The sequence below is a fragment of the Emydura macquarii genome, unplaced genomic scaffold (genome assembly GCF_026122565.2).
Source record: "Emydura macquarii macquarii isolate MOO-44397 ecotype Brisbane River unplaced genomic scaffold, CSIRO-AGI_Emac_v2 contig_201, whole genome shotgun sequence".
In the NCBI taxonomy this organism is placed as follows: Eukaryota; Metazoa; Chordata; order Testudines; family Chelidae; genus Emydura; species Emydura macquarii.
Window position 1 is genome coordinate 532,007 of NW_027130338.1, and position 15,659 is coordinate 547,665.

General features: G+C 50.6%; 1 protein-coding gene across 1 annotated transcript in view; it reads left to right on the forward strand.

Annotated features, from left to right (window-relative positions):
• The window catches only part of PLEKHA2 (pleckstrin homology domain containing A2), a 46,080-nt gene that overhangs the window by 17,829 nt on the left and 12,592 nt on the right, over window positions 1-15,659 (forward strand). The window contains 5 exon segments of the mRNA XM_067545097.1: window positions 6,478-6,514; window positions 6,517-6,623; window positions 12,328-12,474; window positions 12,906-12,974; window positions 14,111-14,181. Of these exon segments, the coding sequence (XP_067401198.1) occupies window positions 6,478-6,514; window positions 6,517-6,623; window positions 12,328-12,474; window positions 12,906-12,974; window positions 14,111-14,181 (431 nt within the window).

Genomic DNA, 15,659 nt, shown 5'->3' on the forward strand with positions numbered 1-15,659 from the left:
CCTTGGAAAGAGAGGCTTCTAAGGGAGAAAGACACACCCATGTGTGTTCTGCTGCCACTGTGTTAACGTAGTTGTTGCAAGCTGGGATCTGTGTGTAACAGATTTCTCACTGCTGCTATCACAGGGTTTCTTTCTTGTGCTTGGGTAATTTGCTTATTCAGTTTTTCTCCTTCCTGGTACATTGGGTCTCATGAGATGTGATACAGCAAGCACTTTGTACTGTGTGTGGGACACAGTACGTGATGGGGTGTGACTGGACCATGTCTCTCTCTTTCCGTCTCATATGCCAGTGCATTTATATAACCATACGTTAACAGCTGCTGGCTCAGTGACTTCTGATTTGCATTCTCCTTGGCTGTTTAATGCTCCTTACAATGAGAGACATGTTGCCCGTCTCTGTTTGATGTTGATGATAATTTAAGAATAAAAGTGAACTGGAATGATAGAGCTGTCCAAATACAGTATATTTAGTGTTCAGCTTGTAGAAACTGGCTGGTGGAATGTCTGTTCTGATTAAGGTTCTTGCAGAGTGACCCATCATGGGACATCAGCAGAACCCAACAGATCCATTGTTTCATGATTTTAAAAGGATGATTCATGATTTTAAAAGGATGAATTGAAGGACTCTGTATACCTAAAGTTCACAGTGCTAGGTGGATTTTATTGCATCACACACTGATGTAGATTGTCTAGATTTTTATAGATTCTCTATCAAGAGGACAGGTTAAGCAGCACTCTTTAGCAAAGCACCCTCTTCTCCAAGCATTAATCGATCACGTAGTGCGCTATGTGCTATACACCTACAACACTGCAGAATAATAACATACAAAGGATTTCCTTTTACAAAGGGCTGGGGCCCGGCCAGCCTTTTGCTGATGCGTGTTGCACTTGCCTTTTTGCATCTGCAGTTGAATTGATGATGCAAATCTGGGTCCCTGAAGCTACCTGGTGGAGGGTGAGCTCCTTGACTGCGCCTGCTCTGATCTGCACATTTTGGGTGCAGATCACACTTGCAAAGAAAACAAATACACACCTGAAGGCACGGCCACTGCCTTATTTGGTTAATTCCTCCAAAGTGGAAGGAGGAGACTAGCAAAATATTAACTCTAGACTTGAAGGATACTGATCTGTTTCTCCCCATGGCTTGCACCTAATGTTGTCATTTGCACCTATGAAAAATGAATGGAAAATGCTACTATTCTGATCTGAGAGAGCTTTACATCAACTCTGCACTCATTCTGCAGAGGCGTGAGGACACAAGGTGCTGGGCATTGGAGAATTGGCCCATGGTGTGTGGCTTGTGGAAAGAATTGCATCTGTTGATTGCTGAAAGAAGCCTGTTTTGATTTTTAAACACCTAAAACCAAAACTGTTAAACTTTTGGCTGGGCCGCCTTGGATTGTCTGGATTGGCTAGCTGGCCTGCGTCACTCACTGGGTCTTTAGTAGCTCACCACATCAGACACGTCCAGCAGGGGAATCTCCTGCCTTCTACTAGCAGTTAGAAAGGACTGTGGCACTAGAAATATTTGCAAGGCTTCTGGGTGTGAGATTTGACCCAGCAGCTCCCTGTGAACGTCCTTTTTCCCATATGGCTATTCAGACATATTCATCTCTGGGCCATTCCCGTGACCACGCTGCAGAGGTGGCCAGGTGCTGAGTAGAAACCCATAGTCGCTGAAAGGCCAAATAAAGCAAAAACGGGCAAGGGAAGCCATGTGTTATCTTTCCTGAGCCCAGCAAATAAATTGAACCAGACTCTGTACGGGGCTAGCAGGGCCTTTCACCTGCCATTGGAGCCGATGGCTCAGACGCTAGCTTATCTGTTACAGAATCACAGAAGATTAGAGTTGGAAGGGACCTCAGGAGGTCTGGTCTGACCCCCTGCTCACAGCAGGACAAACAGCAAGTGCCTCCTCTGCTTTTATTATAGCTACAAACCAGTTCGACATGAGACTAAAACAAAAGAGATCCCAGGATTCTGGCGGTACAGCAGTTCCAGGCCAATGTGCTTTGTGATGTTTTTGTTGGGCCCTTTGTTACATACACTGAGGGCAATGCACATGGCTTGGCTGCGTTAGGTGACAGAGGAATTCTGAAGCCCAGGAAAAACAGAATTAGTCAGAAAGTGTCACTATTTTATGTAACATGCCCAGGTAGCGAGTTAAAAGACATGTGTCGAGTCAGAAGGGCTCAGCAGGGCTATTTCCATACTAACCCTCTAGTGCCTCTACAGGTAGGTGCTGTTCTTTCCTCTGATTTCATACCCTCTTGAAAGAGGGAGGTTTGTCTGTCCCAACAAGTGCCTGTTGTTAGGCTGTGGGGTGTGAAATCATGACCCGGGCAGCGGCGTCTGGACAGCAGAGGGCAGGCAAGGGAAGATGCACTGCTCAGGACAGTTAAGTAGGACCGGCTGCTCTCCTGTTTAACTGCAGTAGGCCTCAGACCCGTGAGTAGCCCTAGCCGGGAGGCGCCGCACTCCTCTGCGAGCTGAAGCATGAGATTCTAGTCCATGCTCCTCCCGCTGCGAGGCCAGTGTTTTTCTGCGATTGTCATCGGTCCTGGCTGAACATCCTCAAGGCTTCTTGGGCCATTGTAGCCTGGAACAACTCAAGTCTCTTATGGGGAGGTTCTGAAAAGCACAACGGGAGCTTTACAGGGAGATTCTGGCTTTCAGTGGGACCTGGGCCCCAACGGCCCTTTGCCATTGAAAATCTCCCTCTTGATGTGTGGTTTGCAAGGCTGACTTTCTCCTCTTGATTTGTTACTTGCTTGTAGTTGCCAGAATATTTATTCAGCAGCAGCACACTGTAACTGATGACACCAATCCTCACAGCAGGGAAGGAAGGATGAAGCAGTGCTTAGGGCGGTACTCTTGGATTGGAGAGAGACAGGTTCAGTTCCCTGCTCTCGCACAGGTTTTTATGTGACCTTTGACAATTCACTGAGTTTCTCTTACGCCCGATCTGCACGATGGAGATCACAGCACTGCCCGGCCTCACAGGGGTGTTGTGAGGATAAGTATATTAAAGACTGAGGTGCTCAGACACTGGAGTAGTGGGGACAGTTTGCTCCACTAGATACCCTAGAGAGGTAGCTAATTATTTTTTTCGTTCTGCAAATAAAAACTGACTCACAGGCCGATAGCTGGGAGCTGGATTCGAGCTGGCACCCCCCAAGCAGTAATGCATGCAGAGATTCAGGCCCCTACTATATAATCCTTTTACGTATGCATGGTGAAACCATTTCCTTTGGCTTGGCCGTGTGTGCCAGATTCTGACGTGCACAGACCTTCTTGCTTGCGCTCCCTTCCGTGATGCTTGAGACGATGCAGACAGATGAAAGCCAGCGTGTTGTGCAAGTGGTTCTGATCTGATCTGGCCAGTTGCTCGTCACGCCAGCGCGTGTGGCAGCCTGGTGCACTAGGTGACAACCACACAGAGTTCCGCCAGATTGTGCTGCACAGGTGTACGTTGCTGCTGCACAGTGCTGGGCTCCCGCGGGTGTGGGAACCTGTTGGCTCGGTGCTTTTCTGTCACAGCAGCTGTGCTGTTTCTGAAACAGGAAGCGATGGTGTGTTAAAATGCTCATGTTTCCTGTTCCCTTACCACTGAAGACTGGCTACTTCACTTGGTTAGCTAAGCCTGGCTTCTAAGATCTGCCTGGAGTTTACCGCTTGGATGGTTATTCCAAAGATTAACTGGAGAAGATGTTTGTCGGCAAAGTGGCAAAATGCCTTCCATTGAGCCTTTTCATGCTGCAGAGATATTTCTGACCCAGCGGGTTGATTAGTTCAGTACTGAATCACTTTCTGTAGCAGACAGTGGCTGTCTGTTCTGCTTCTGCCAGGATTGTCTTGGACTATTCACTTCTCTTTTCAGGCCTTATCTACACACAAACTTGGGTCAGTTTAGCTAAACTGGTTCAGTTAAACTGGTCCAAATCCTTGTGTGGAGACCCTCTCACTTCTGTTTAAGGGTGCTTTATTTCAGACTAGCTTCTATCTGTTCCTAATTGACTTAAGCTAAACCAAAATAAGCCTGCTCTCAACCAAAATACAAATGTCTATACAGCCTTTTGCACCAGTTTAACTAACCTGGTTTAAAATCACCCCTTAAGTAAAACTGATGTCACCCTGTATGTTTGTTAACAGGCCAGTCACTGAATGCAAACTACGTGACGAATTTAACTTGGGGAATAGGAGGAACATCCCCTGAGAGTCTGAGAGACTCTGTGTTTCTCTGATCCGTGAACTCACTTCTGATATGGAAGCAATCCAGATAGTTGTATCTAGTCTGTAAACCGCTGTTGACATGTCCAGAGCAGCATACAGACCTTGACTAATTAATCCTCACAATATATCCCTGCAAAAGTACATTCATATTATCCACTTTCCACAGAAGGGGAAAATGAGGCAGAAGTGGGGAGACAATGAGAAGTTAAGCAACTTGCCCAAGGTCACCAAGTGGGTCAGTGGCAGAGCAAGCGTTAATCTCCGGAGTGCCTGTTTTCTCCCTGCCTGGAGCTCGTTCCTCTAGGCCATGCTAGCAATCAAGAAATCTTGAAATCACATGAGTCAAAAAACATTCTCAGGACATCTGCACTGTCCCTCATGTCATTCTCCAGTAGCAACATCTCCTGTGTGCTTACAATGTGTGGCATCGGTGTCTGTGTCCCACTCTCTTGCTATTGAGTGGGATGTTCTGCTCGGTCTGGGAGAGACTGAAGGCAAAGAATAATCTTGCATGAGAACCGGGGATACCCCAGAGACTCCAGAGTCATGAGAAAACCTATGCCCATAAAGGCATTATACAAACTGGGTCTCACTTGCTGCTCAGGGACCTGGATGCGTTCTGTTCTCTCCCTGCGTTTCTCTGCTGCCAGCGCGAGACCTGGTCTGCAGAGGGGAGAGGTTGTTGACACACACAACAAAACTGTAGCTGTAGTACTGGAGTTGTCTTGGGATTGAGCCTCTTTCCTTTGGAGCTGTGCTTAACGCGAGAATTGGCTGAACGTGCTGCCCAAGTTAACAATGTGGGTAAATGGGGCAAAGTGTGGGCTGGATACCTAGTGACTGAAAAGTCTCTGTGCAAGGAAGTACACCTTCCCTCCCTGTCCCCCGGCGCGGGCTTGTGAGGCTAAAAATAACCGTGTAGACATTTCTGCTCTGGCTGAAACCTGGCAAAGGGAGAGGTTTCGGAGACCAGGCTCCCCAGGTGGGCAGCCCATGTGGAGTATATGTAAAACACAACCAGACTGGAAGGGGCACCTTTGGGATGTGCTTTCCACAGGGAGGAAGGACCGCACAGAGTGTAGGATAGTGAGGAATCACGCCCATTTGCTTCCAGCCCAGTTAAGATGGAGAAACTCCTGATGACCAGTTTTACCAGTCCTGCTCCAGACAGAGCCACTTCTGGCATGTGGGGGTCGTGCTCTGTTCAGGGATTCCATCCTGAGTTTACACTGGCTTGTGAAGAGGAGCCTCAGATTTCAGCCAGAGAAATCCAAGGCTTTGGTTTCAGCCAGAGGGCTGTGGGCTGCATCCAGCCAGGCCCTGGATTTGCGATGAGCATTTGTGGCTGATTGTACCACACCCATTGGCAGAGTGACAGAGCAGCCAGGTGTGCCGTGTCCTCTGCATACAAAAGACCACACAGGTGCTGCTGCTTCTTTTTGGGAGGGGTCATGAACATCCTCCGTGGTGAAGGCATTGGGAGGTGTGGAGGGACACACCTGACATGACAGCTGAGTCACTAGTGATATGGAAGTGTGGGCCACAAAGGAATCACATAGAAACATCCCTGGGTCTCAGGAGCTGGTTCGGGAGAGACCAGCGACTGCACGAGAACAGGCCATGTACACGCTGGGAAATGCCTGAGGGTGAGCGGTAATTCCTGCACAGATCCGTGCCCTTTCCCCAGGACGTGGAGATGGCTGTTCCCTGAATCGCAGTGAGATTAGAGCGGCCTTGTCCTGCTGTTCTCTCCTGCTGCTGGGTAATGGTGTAACTGCATCGGGGAGGGGGTGATTAAGCATGGTTGGGATACAAAGCCACGTCCCAGCAGCTGCCTTGCCCAGTGCCGGGGCCACACGGCTGGAGATGTGCAGTCGTCTAGCCTGCTTACACTTGCCAAACCTAATCATTACATCTGGCTGTAACTAGAGCAAGGATAATTAAAGGAGCAGAGGTACACTGAGCTCTGGAGGCAAATGGCGGACTCGTGTGAGAGGATGGTTAATTATCCACCTCCTCTCCTCTTTCCTCATAGGCTTCTCCTGCAAACATCCTGGGATGGAGCCGCTCCCTCATTAACCTTGGGGTGTATTTTTAAAGGGGCACTGTTGTCTTTGTACAGGAGAAGGGACCAGACAGTGTCCCGGGTGCAGACCCTAAACCTAGCCTGCTAAATCTCTTCAGTTCTACGTCGATGAGTGGTTTGTGGCTAGACTTGACTCAACCCACTTCTGTCTTTCACAGGTGCCGAAGAGTGGTAGTTTGCCCCCAGCCACAGAGATAACAAAGCCCCCGTTGTGCCCCAAGCCCAGGAGAAGAAACCACAAGTGGCCTACAAAACTGAGATCATTGGAGGGGTGGTTGTGCAAACGCCCATCTCTGTCAATCAGGTAAGCTGGGAGTGCCTGCGTTGCATTGCCTGAGAAGGGTATGCCGGTGGCTTTGCAGATACGTTGCTTGGCGTGCTGGGGGCTGGTGCTAGTGGAGGATGTTGTGAAATGTGGATTCAAGTGGGAGGAACCAGAATGTGCCATGTGTGGATGGCAGCAGTGGCAATCTCCGTGATAAAATCCTGCTCAGCCAGGTGCCCCCCCTGAGATGGGCTTAGAAATCATGAAAGTTTGAAAAACAAATGTTGGGTTCTTCACCTCCTGGTTTTTGAGGCGTTAGGGTCCCGTTGCAGCTTTTCTCTGCAACCAGGAGGTCTAGAAACTCCTTTTTCTTTCCTTTTTTTAATGAAAGCTGAAATTCTCATGGGCCTAGAAGAAAAGCACCAAGTACTGCGAGTCTCAATATAAAATCACAAGAGTTGTCAACTCTGGGATGGTGAATAGAAACGATCTGTAGTTTCACTTTTGCTCCTTGCCTCTGTCAATCTCCAAGCACTGGGAATGAAATACCCTTGGTACTAGCACAAAGATCCATGTCTCCAGTGTCGCTGGCTCAAAGGAGCAATTCGTGAAGGATGTAAGGGGAAAAGCTGGCAGTTCTCTGCACACTGAGCAAGGTGATGAAATTTATGCCACATTCGATTGTCCTGTATTTAGTTGTTGGGAAGGCTAGTTCCCACTCTGTGCTTGACCCACTGAATGGGTCTTTGCTTCATTGTTTTTATAGCCTAGCCTCTGCCTCTGATAGTTTCTCTACCAGACATCGCCAAGACCTGTGGAACAACTGTGTGTGATTAACATCAAATGAGGGATAAACCGTCTTGGGGTGAAATGCAGGATCCAAGCTGCTCAGCTCGCACACATTTGAGCAGGAATTGCAATATTCCTGCTTATGTCCTCTGTCCAATTCCTTACTAATACAGTCAGCAAAGCTCTGCTGAAAAGCAGGCCGATAAGCATTTCATCGGTTTTCTTGTCTTGGTGTCTCAGCTGCTAGATGCTAGGGTGACCCACATTCCAGAAATGGCTCCGAGACGGGTTTAGCTGAAAGGTGTGGCCAGGAAGCCCCTAGCTGGCTGTGAATCTAAACAGCCTCAGCAGCTTGGCCTAAATCAGCTGAGTTTGAGTGTCACGTCCTTCAGACAGTACCATACTGAGGACTTGGAGCTACCTGGGCCCAAATCACACCTGCCCTGGTCTGCCTGCCATCTCTCTTGCACCCATGGGCCCGGGGAGCTGCACGTTCTGGGGCCAGCCAGTAACTTTTGCACCCAGACTTTAGTATGAACTCTTCAAATGTGCAACTTGCTCTGGTTTTCAGAGATGAGGCAGAACTTAGTGCTAAATCAGAGGCATTTCCAGTGACCGAACTTTAATGTCATCACTGGGGAAGGATCTTGTATGCAGTTGCTTCCACTTGACCCATTCCATGACATCTGTCACCTGGGGAATCTGACTGGAACCGACCTCTGATGCTTAGGCTCTGAGCTGTCTGGGCGAGAGACAGGAGCCACCTGACTTCTGAAGTAACACCATCTGATCACACGTTTCTCCTGTTGGTGGAATTGGTTTGCACTTTCGGTTAGGAAACCAAGTCTGTGCCTGTGAAACCTTCCCACTCAGGGGTTATAAATAGCTGCACACAGCATTTGTCTCGCGCGCCAAAGTGCAATGAGCCAAAAAGGGGTGGAGGCTGCAAACTGCCTCAGCTCTCATGCCACCTAGCTGCAGCCTGGTCTCCGTCCCAATTCCCCACCTTCTGCATGGCCCACGGAAGGTCTGAGCCAGACCAGCCCAAGAGGTGGGGTTGGGGCTGGTGTGTCTGCGTGCTTCCAGTAGCCCCAGCTGTTGCTCCCCAGAACAGCAGCTGGGAGAGGCCAAAGGGGTGCAGAGACCTCTTTCTCCAGTACTCTGTCTCCCCTTCCCTTGATACGAGGGTGGGGTGTGTGCATGAACATTGGCAACATCCACCTTTTGGTGTTTTGACAGCCTAATTTCAGCTCTTATCAGTTAAAGGCCTAAAAATAGAATGGAAAATTAGGCCACTGCGGTGTTATCCTGGGCAGGTGTTTTTAACTCTTCCCTGGCCTCACTGATGTGGGCATGAGCAGAATTGGGCCTGATCAGAGCGGAGGAATTGCCAGGGTTGGATCAGACCCGTGATTCATCTAGCCCAATAAATAGGCTGTCTCTTGATAGCTCCTTTAGCTGCTTCGAAGGAGGTGCAAGAGAACTGACCGGGTAATTACGGGATTACCTCCTTGTGGGCAGAGTTTCTCCTTGATCCCGGTCACTGAGAGACTGTGTCCTGATGCAGGAGGGTTTAATAACTGCCTTTATTTGTTTTAATCCTAACGCAATGTGCATGTTCTCATTAGCCACATCAATGTCTAAGGGAGGCTGCTGGCAGGAAGTCGCAGAGCGGGACAATTGTACAGCTCCATCCTGTGTGAATCGGAGCTCGAACTATTCAGCTTGTCAGAGAGAAGGTTAAGTGGTGACTTGATCAAGGAGAGAAGATTTGTAATTGTGAAGGGAGCTTTAGTTTAGCAGGCAAAGGCTGTACAAGATCCAGTGGCTGGAAACTGAAGGTAGACCAATTCAAACCAAAAATAAGGTGCAAATTTTTAACAGGGAGGGTAATGGGGCAACTCACCAAGGAGTGTGGTGGGCTCTCCATCCCTTCCAGTCCAAGTTGCTTGGTTCTCTAGTAGATCTGCTCTGGCTCAATACAGGAGTTACTGGCTGAGGGTCTTTGGCCTGTGTTCTGAAGGAAGTCAGACCAGATGATCTAATGATCCCTTCTGCCGTAAATTCTATGAATCTATATGGTTTTCAGGGGATATTTTTACCTCCCCCTTTGAAGTAGTTCCTCCTATCCCGGACCCTAGATGTGTCTGGACTTTGCTACCTGAGTGGAGCAGTTTTATAGGGAGACACATCTTGCCATCTCTGGGAAGGTAGGAAAGTGTTTGGTTTGAAGGACCACCTTCATAATTCCTGCCATGTCTTTAAGACTGCTGTAGGGATGAGGGTTGGCCCGCTGGTTAGGGCATGAGCTCATCAAAAGACGTCTTGTGTTCCTAGCTGCGCCATTGACCTTGGGTGATGAGACCTTGGTCGTGTCACTTCCCATATCTGTGCCAGTTTCCCCAATGACCCTGAGAAGCCCGGAGGTGATGCTCCCTGCAGGGGCAAGCCCTGGGAGGCAGTAATGTTTTTAAGAGCTTTGAGACCCGGGGATGGTAGGCACTAGAGAAATGTGACATGTTATGCTGGATTTCCTCTGGAACATGGCGTTTTAGTCTTGGTGCCTCCTCTGCCTACACCAGAAAACGGGCACAGAAACTAAACTGTCCCACACTTGCTCAGCAAGTCTGGTGCCACTTTCCCTGCAAAACACCAGTGCTGGTTTGGTGCAAATGGCTGCTCTGTGCTTCAGTTGAGGACAAGCCTTTCCCTAGACACAGTGGCATTTGCTTTCAGCAGTGTGGCAGCTCCCTTTGACTCCCGCTCACTGGCAATGTTGGTAGGCGGGTGCTGATGAACCATTTTCACCCTTTGTGCCTGAGAATCCCCAGGGCTGGCCGCTAGTGCTCTTGGTGCACTGAACCCTTGGCAGGAAGCCCAGAGCCTGCCCTTGCCTTTTCTGTTTGGCTGCAGTCCATGCTGAGAATCCAAGAGGAGCTTTCCAGGCCCCGCTGCAGCAACGTTCACCCCCTGCCTGGGTTTCTGACTCTGCTGCACCTCCTCACCCAAGCCTAATTTGTCATCCCTGTTATGGGAAGTTCTTGTTTGTTTCTGTGGCTTCTCTGCAAGGTTCTGGCTGGCCCCAGCCCTGTGCATCGTGGGGGAGCCCTGACACGCGAGAGGAAAGAACCGAACGTTCTTTCTGACTCGTGTTTTTCCTGGCTGTTCCTTCCATCCCGGTGGCCGCTAGCCAGTGGTTTCCCCTCTGCCTGGCACTGGCAGTAAGCTGCTTTGTGGTGTGCAGGGGAGCCTGTGGCCTGAGTGAGCAGGGCAGCAGCAGCTGGGCACACAATGGTGCTGTGTGTTCTGGCCTTTTGTCGCTCAGGAGCCATGCTTATTGTCTATTCAAAACAAATAAGCAGCAATTACGTGGGCACTCTGCCATGTGATTTATGTAGCAAGTAAATGCTGCTCTGCTCTCCAGTGTGAGGGGCTGGGGGTTTGCTTTGGGTTAGTTTTGTTCTCCAAAACAGCCTAAAGCTCCATCCACAGATTGTGTGCTTTAGAGTTGCATTCACACTCGGGAAGGTTTTGAAGGAAGGACATCAGCTGCTGGGTTATTTTCTGCATTTCCGATGCTTGCCCTTGGTGAAATGGCCTTTCCTCCCAGCCAGGCTTCTTCTGCGACAGCCTCCTGAGCCTGCATTCAAGGCCCATCAGCCTTGCCACAGGAAGGAATATGCCAGGGTGGTGAAATTTACTGATGCCCCTGAGACCCCGCTCCCTGCTGTGCAGAATCCTCTAGCCCCACCACCCTGCTGCAGGGCAGAAGCTCTGAGCTCTGCACCCCAGTGTGGTAGGCAGAGAATGGGAGTGGGGGGCCTGGGGCTTCCGTGAGCCTCACTTTAACCGAAAAAGAGCTGCAGTTTGGCCATTCCTGGAATATGCCGTCACAGGTGCAGCTTTGAGACTCCAGGCAGGAGGAGTGGAGAGCCCTGGTCTCAAGGACGTGAGGAGTGGAAAAGCTTTGCTCCTATCTAGCCCATTTCTCTGGGAGTCAGAGCAGCCTAACCTCTGGGGAGATGTCTGCCCTAGTTTAATGTTCCCAGGGATCCGGCTTCCATCCTTCCCTTTGGGAGACTGATTCCTAAACTCTCCTCCAAACACATCTGATGTTGCCAAAATTATAGCAGGGTTCAAAAAAGAATGAGAAGTTGATGGAGGTTACGTCCATAAGTGGCTATTAGCCAAGATGATCAGGGACGCAACCTACTGCTCTGGGTGTCCCTAACCCTCTGTTTGCCAAAAGTTGGGAGTGGACGACAGGTTGGATCACTTGATGATGACCTGTTCTGTTCATTCCCTCTGAAGCACCTGGCATTGGCTGCTGTCGGAAGACAGGATACTGGGCTAGATGGGCCATTGGTCTGACCCAGGTTGGCCATTCTTATGTTCAAAATCTTTGTGTCATCCACAGATTTTTCCAGCAGTGATTTTATATTTACTTCCAGGTCACTAATCAAAAGGTTAAACTGCACCTGGCCTAGTGCTAGGCCCTGGAGAGCCCCACTACAAACGCCCCCATTCGAAGATGATGAATTGACAACTACGTTTAGAGATCTGTCAGTTCGCCGGTTCTTACTCCGTGTAAAGTGTGTGTCGTATTAGTGTCCATTGCTAATGTTGTAATCAGCACATTACGTGGGACTAAGTCAAACACCTTGGTATAGCTTGGTGTCTGACTCTCAGAAGGGCAGCGTGCCTGCCTGTCCCTGTCCCCCCTTCTCCCTCGGTTTGCTGAGCCTGTGCATTTTTTTCACTTTGCACTCCAAGCGCTCCACACCGCTGAAAATCAGGATGCTAGTAAACGTTGCTGTAAAGGGCGGGGTAGATTAGCGGCTGGGCTGCTAAATTGCCTTGGCTGTTCTGCCAGACTAAACCACGCGTGCGCCTTCCGCTCTCCCACCCCCATGCTGTTTGCTGGCTTCTGATTGTTGCTCTCCTTTTGTTTCAGAATGGAGGGGAAGGAGCAGACGGAAGCGACCTGGCCACCCACCCTCTTCTGAGACGCTCCCAGAGCTACATACCCACCTCTGCCACCAAGCCGCCCACAGGGCCACCAGTCCTCAAGAGCGGCTATTGCGTGAAGCAGGGGAACGTGGTGAGTGCCTGTTCCAGGGTCGTGCTGAGTCCTTCACGGAGCAGAGCACTGGGGGCTTGATGTTATTGCTCCCGAGCCGTCTCTTGCTTCCCCCACTCCACTGTGCCCACGAGGGGAGCTTTTCACGTCTCTGCACCTATCTTATTATGTTAGCATGAGCAATTCCTCTGCCTCAGAGAAGGGAGTGGGCCGTGGTTGGTGCGGAATAGGGCCTGCTGTCAGAGCAGTGGGGGCTGACTCCGCACCCTCAGATTTGAGCTCCAAACTCTGAGTTTCCCGTTTCCCAGGGGAGCGGGCTCAGGGGTTTCACCAGGGCTCATTCTTTGGGAGACGTGCCCCCTAGGTTCTCGTGACCCACTTGTTAGCCGAGGGGCTGGGGAGGCTGGAGCTCAGCACTGGAGGCATTAGGGGCTGTTGTCTCCATTTTTCAGAGGAAGAGCTGGAAACGCCGGTACTTTGCTCTTGACGACTTTTCCATCAGTTATTTCAAGTGCGAGCAGGTAAGCAGCCCCCTGGGCTCACTGTTATCTGGCTAATGCTTGCCCACTCATACGGGACCCCTTTGCTCATGGGGGTGCTGGGCTGGCGCTTGCAGGGCTGCGATTTTGGCTTCTGTTTGAACACCCAAAATACATGAGAGAGAACCCCACGATTGGGGTTAAAATTGAGAACAGATCCCAAATGCTGCAGGAGTGCAGAGAGCAGGGACAGGCAGAATAGCTGTGCCGTTGGCACAAATGCAGCTCAAAGCTGTGCAGTTACACAGGCTGTTCTTCTACCCGAACCCCCATGAAGTTCTGAGTCCTCTTTACGCAAGCATGAAATCTTGCACGCATGCTCACGCCCCAACACACACATCTCAGCACACACGCTGGCATGCACCATCACACCTGTAACTTACAGGCACAGACTGGCCATGGATACGTTTAGAGTGGAAACTAAAAGAAGGCTTCTAACCATCAGTGAAGGAGGAGGAGTGCGGTTCTGGTACAGCCTCCAATAGCCGGGAGGGCAAATAATCAGTCGAGTTTTAAAATGGAGCTTGATACGTTTACGGATGGGATTACATGGTGGGAGTTGCCTACGACAGCAGACGACTGGACTCACTGACCCAGCCTGCACACCCCAGTGCTGTATATTGACATGCACCCTCACACCTGTGAGATTTGCATACGCCAGATGATAATAATACCTGTGAGATGCCAATTTGACTTCCAGAGACTGAAGACAGACAGGAGAGGAGGGTGCTGAGCTCAGAATGGGAAGGGGGTGAATTGAATGTGAGCTGATGGATTGGAAAAAAAACAAAACCACCTTGGAGTGCTGCTCTGCCTTTCCATTCTCCATTGCTGTTCATTGGGGGTGGCTTATGGGGTTAGGGTTGGGGGGCAGGTGAGGGGTGTTGCATGGAGCATTCATTTGGGAATGCTTCCACACCGTGACATCTCTCCTCATTCCAGCCGGGGCCAGGGAACCTGAGTCACCCCAAGGCCCCATCCACGGAGGCTTTGCTGCAGGTTGCTCTTAGGTCTCACAATTCAAAGCTCCTGAGCCCTAGAATGGGCTCCCAGTGCCCCCAGAGTAGCTGGCTAGGCTGGTAGAGAACCACTAACCCTGTTTGATCTCGTCTCCCTAGGACAAGGAGCCCTTGCGTTCCATCCTCCTCAAGGACGTCCTCAAGACCCATGAATGTCTAGTCAAATCTGGGTAATGCTTTTCCCTGCACTTCTGTTGGGTTTGCTCACGTTAGAAGTGATGTGAAATGGCTACGGAAGGACCGTGTCCTCAGAGGGGTTAGCGCGCGTGGGCCAGCCACATTCCAGCGGCGGGCCTGCACCCTGCCTTGCTAAGTCCACCCCTGTGATTTGTCAGATGGTTCTTCACTTCCTGTGCTAAGCAGCTGCCTAGCATTGCTGTTAAACGGTACGTCCGCACAGCGAGTGGCTGCCCTGTATTGCGTCTCAGCGCCGGGGTCAGCAGCTATGGCACCAAAAAGAGCTGTGTGGATGTTCTAGCTCAGGCTGGGGCTTGGGCTCTGAAGCCAAGTGTGGGGGGAGCCTTCAGAGCAAGAGCTCCTGCCTGAAGCATGATGTCTTCATGGCTGTTCATAGTGTAAGCCTGAGTCTGTCAACCCAGGCTCTGAGACGGGCTGCCGGGGCCTGGGCAGACAGACCCACAGATGCTGTGTTCCAACCCAGCAGTGGATGGATCAGAAGGATGGGCTAGCAGATAGAGCCCTACGTGGGGACTCAGGACACCAAGGTCCATTTCCTGGCTCTGCCACAGGCGTCCTGCATGATCTTGGGCAAGTCATGTAATCTCTCTGTGCCTTGGTTTCCCTCCTGTAAACGGGGGTGCCAGCAGCGCCGGGCTGCACAAGGTGGCTATGGGGTTAACATACATTACCGTGCCCAGGTATTGCAGTGATGAGGCCGATATGAGTGAGTAGATGAAGCGACACTGGTTTGTATACCGTGCTAGGTAAAGGGCTTTGGGATCTTTATGAACTGAAAGCACTTTAGAGACACAAGTTACTCTGGCCACGGATGCTCAGAGGTGTGAGAGGCTAGATCTCAGGCCTCTCTCTTCTCCGCCAGGGCTGGAACAGATCAGAGTGGGTGTTCCAGCCCTGGAAAACGGTCCTCTGTTATACTGGGCTGTTGCCCCTGGTTTTGCAGACTTGTTTCTTGCTGCTTTGCTGCTCTCTGCCCATTTCTTCTCTTGCTCCTGGAGAGCTCCTTGCATTTCTATTAGCATTTTAACCATCCAAAATAACGGAAAACACTTCCTAACGGCATGGCCTCCTGTGGTCGCACCTGACACTATGCATGAGCTGCTTGGCATGGCCCAAGCCTGTCTGCCTGCTCTCTGAAGCTAGGAAGAGACCCAGTGTCGGGAGGGAGAGGGGTAGGGTGACATGGGGACCCGGAGTGGAGTGAGTATGCAAGGAAAGAAGGGAGAATAACGAATGAGAGTCTGACCAGCCCACAGCTGCCCATACAGCTCCTTTGGGAGAAGGGCGACTGTACTAGGGCATGAGTGAGGAAATGTAGCTCCTAATCCCGGCTCTGGCACTGACATCCTGTGTGACCGTGGGCAAATCACCCCACCTCTGCATGCCTTAGTTACCCACCTGAAAACGGGATGTGGAGAGAGGCACGTGAGGGATACAAAAGGCTGATTGT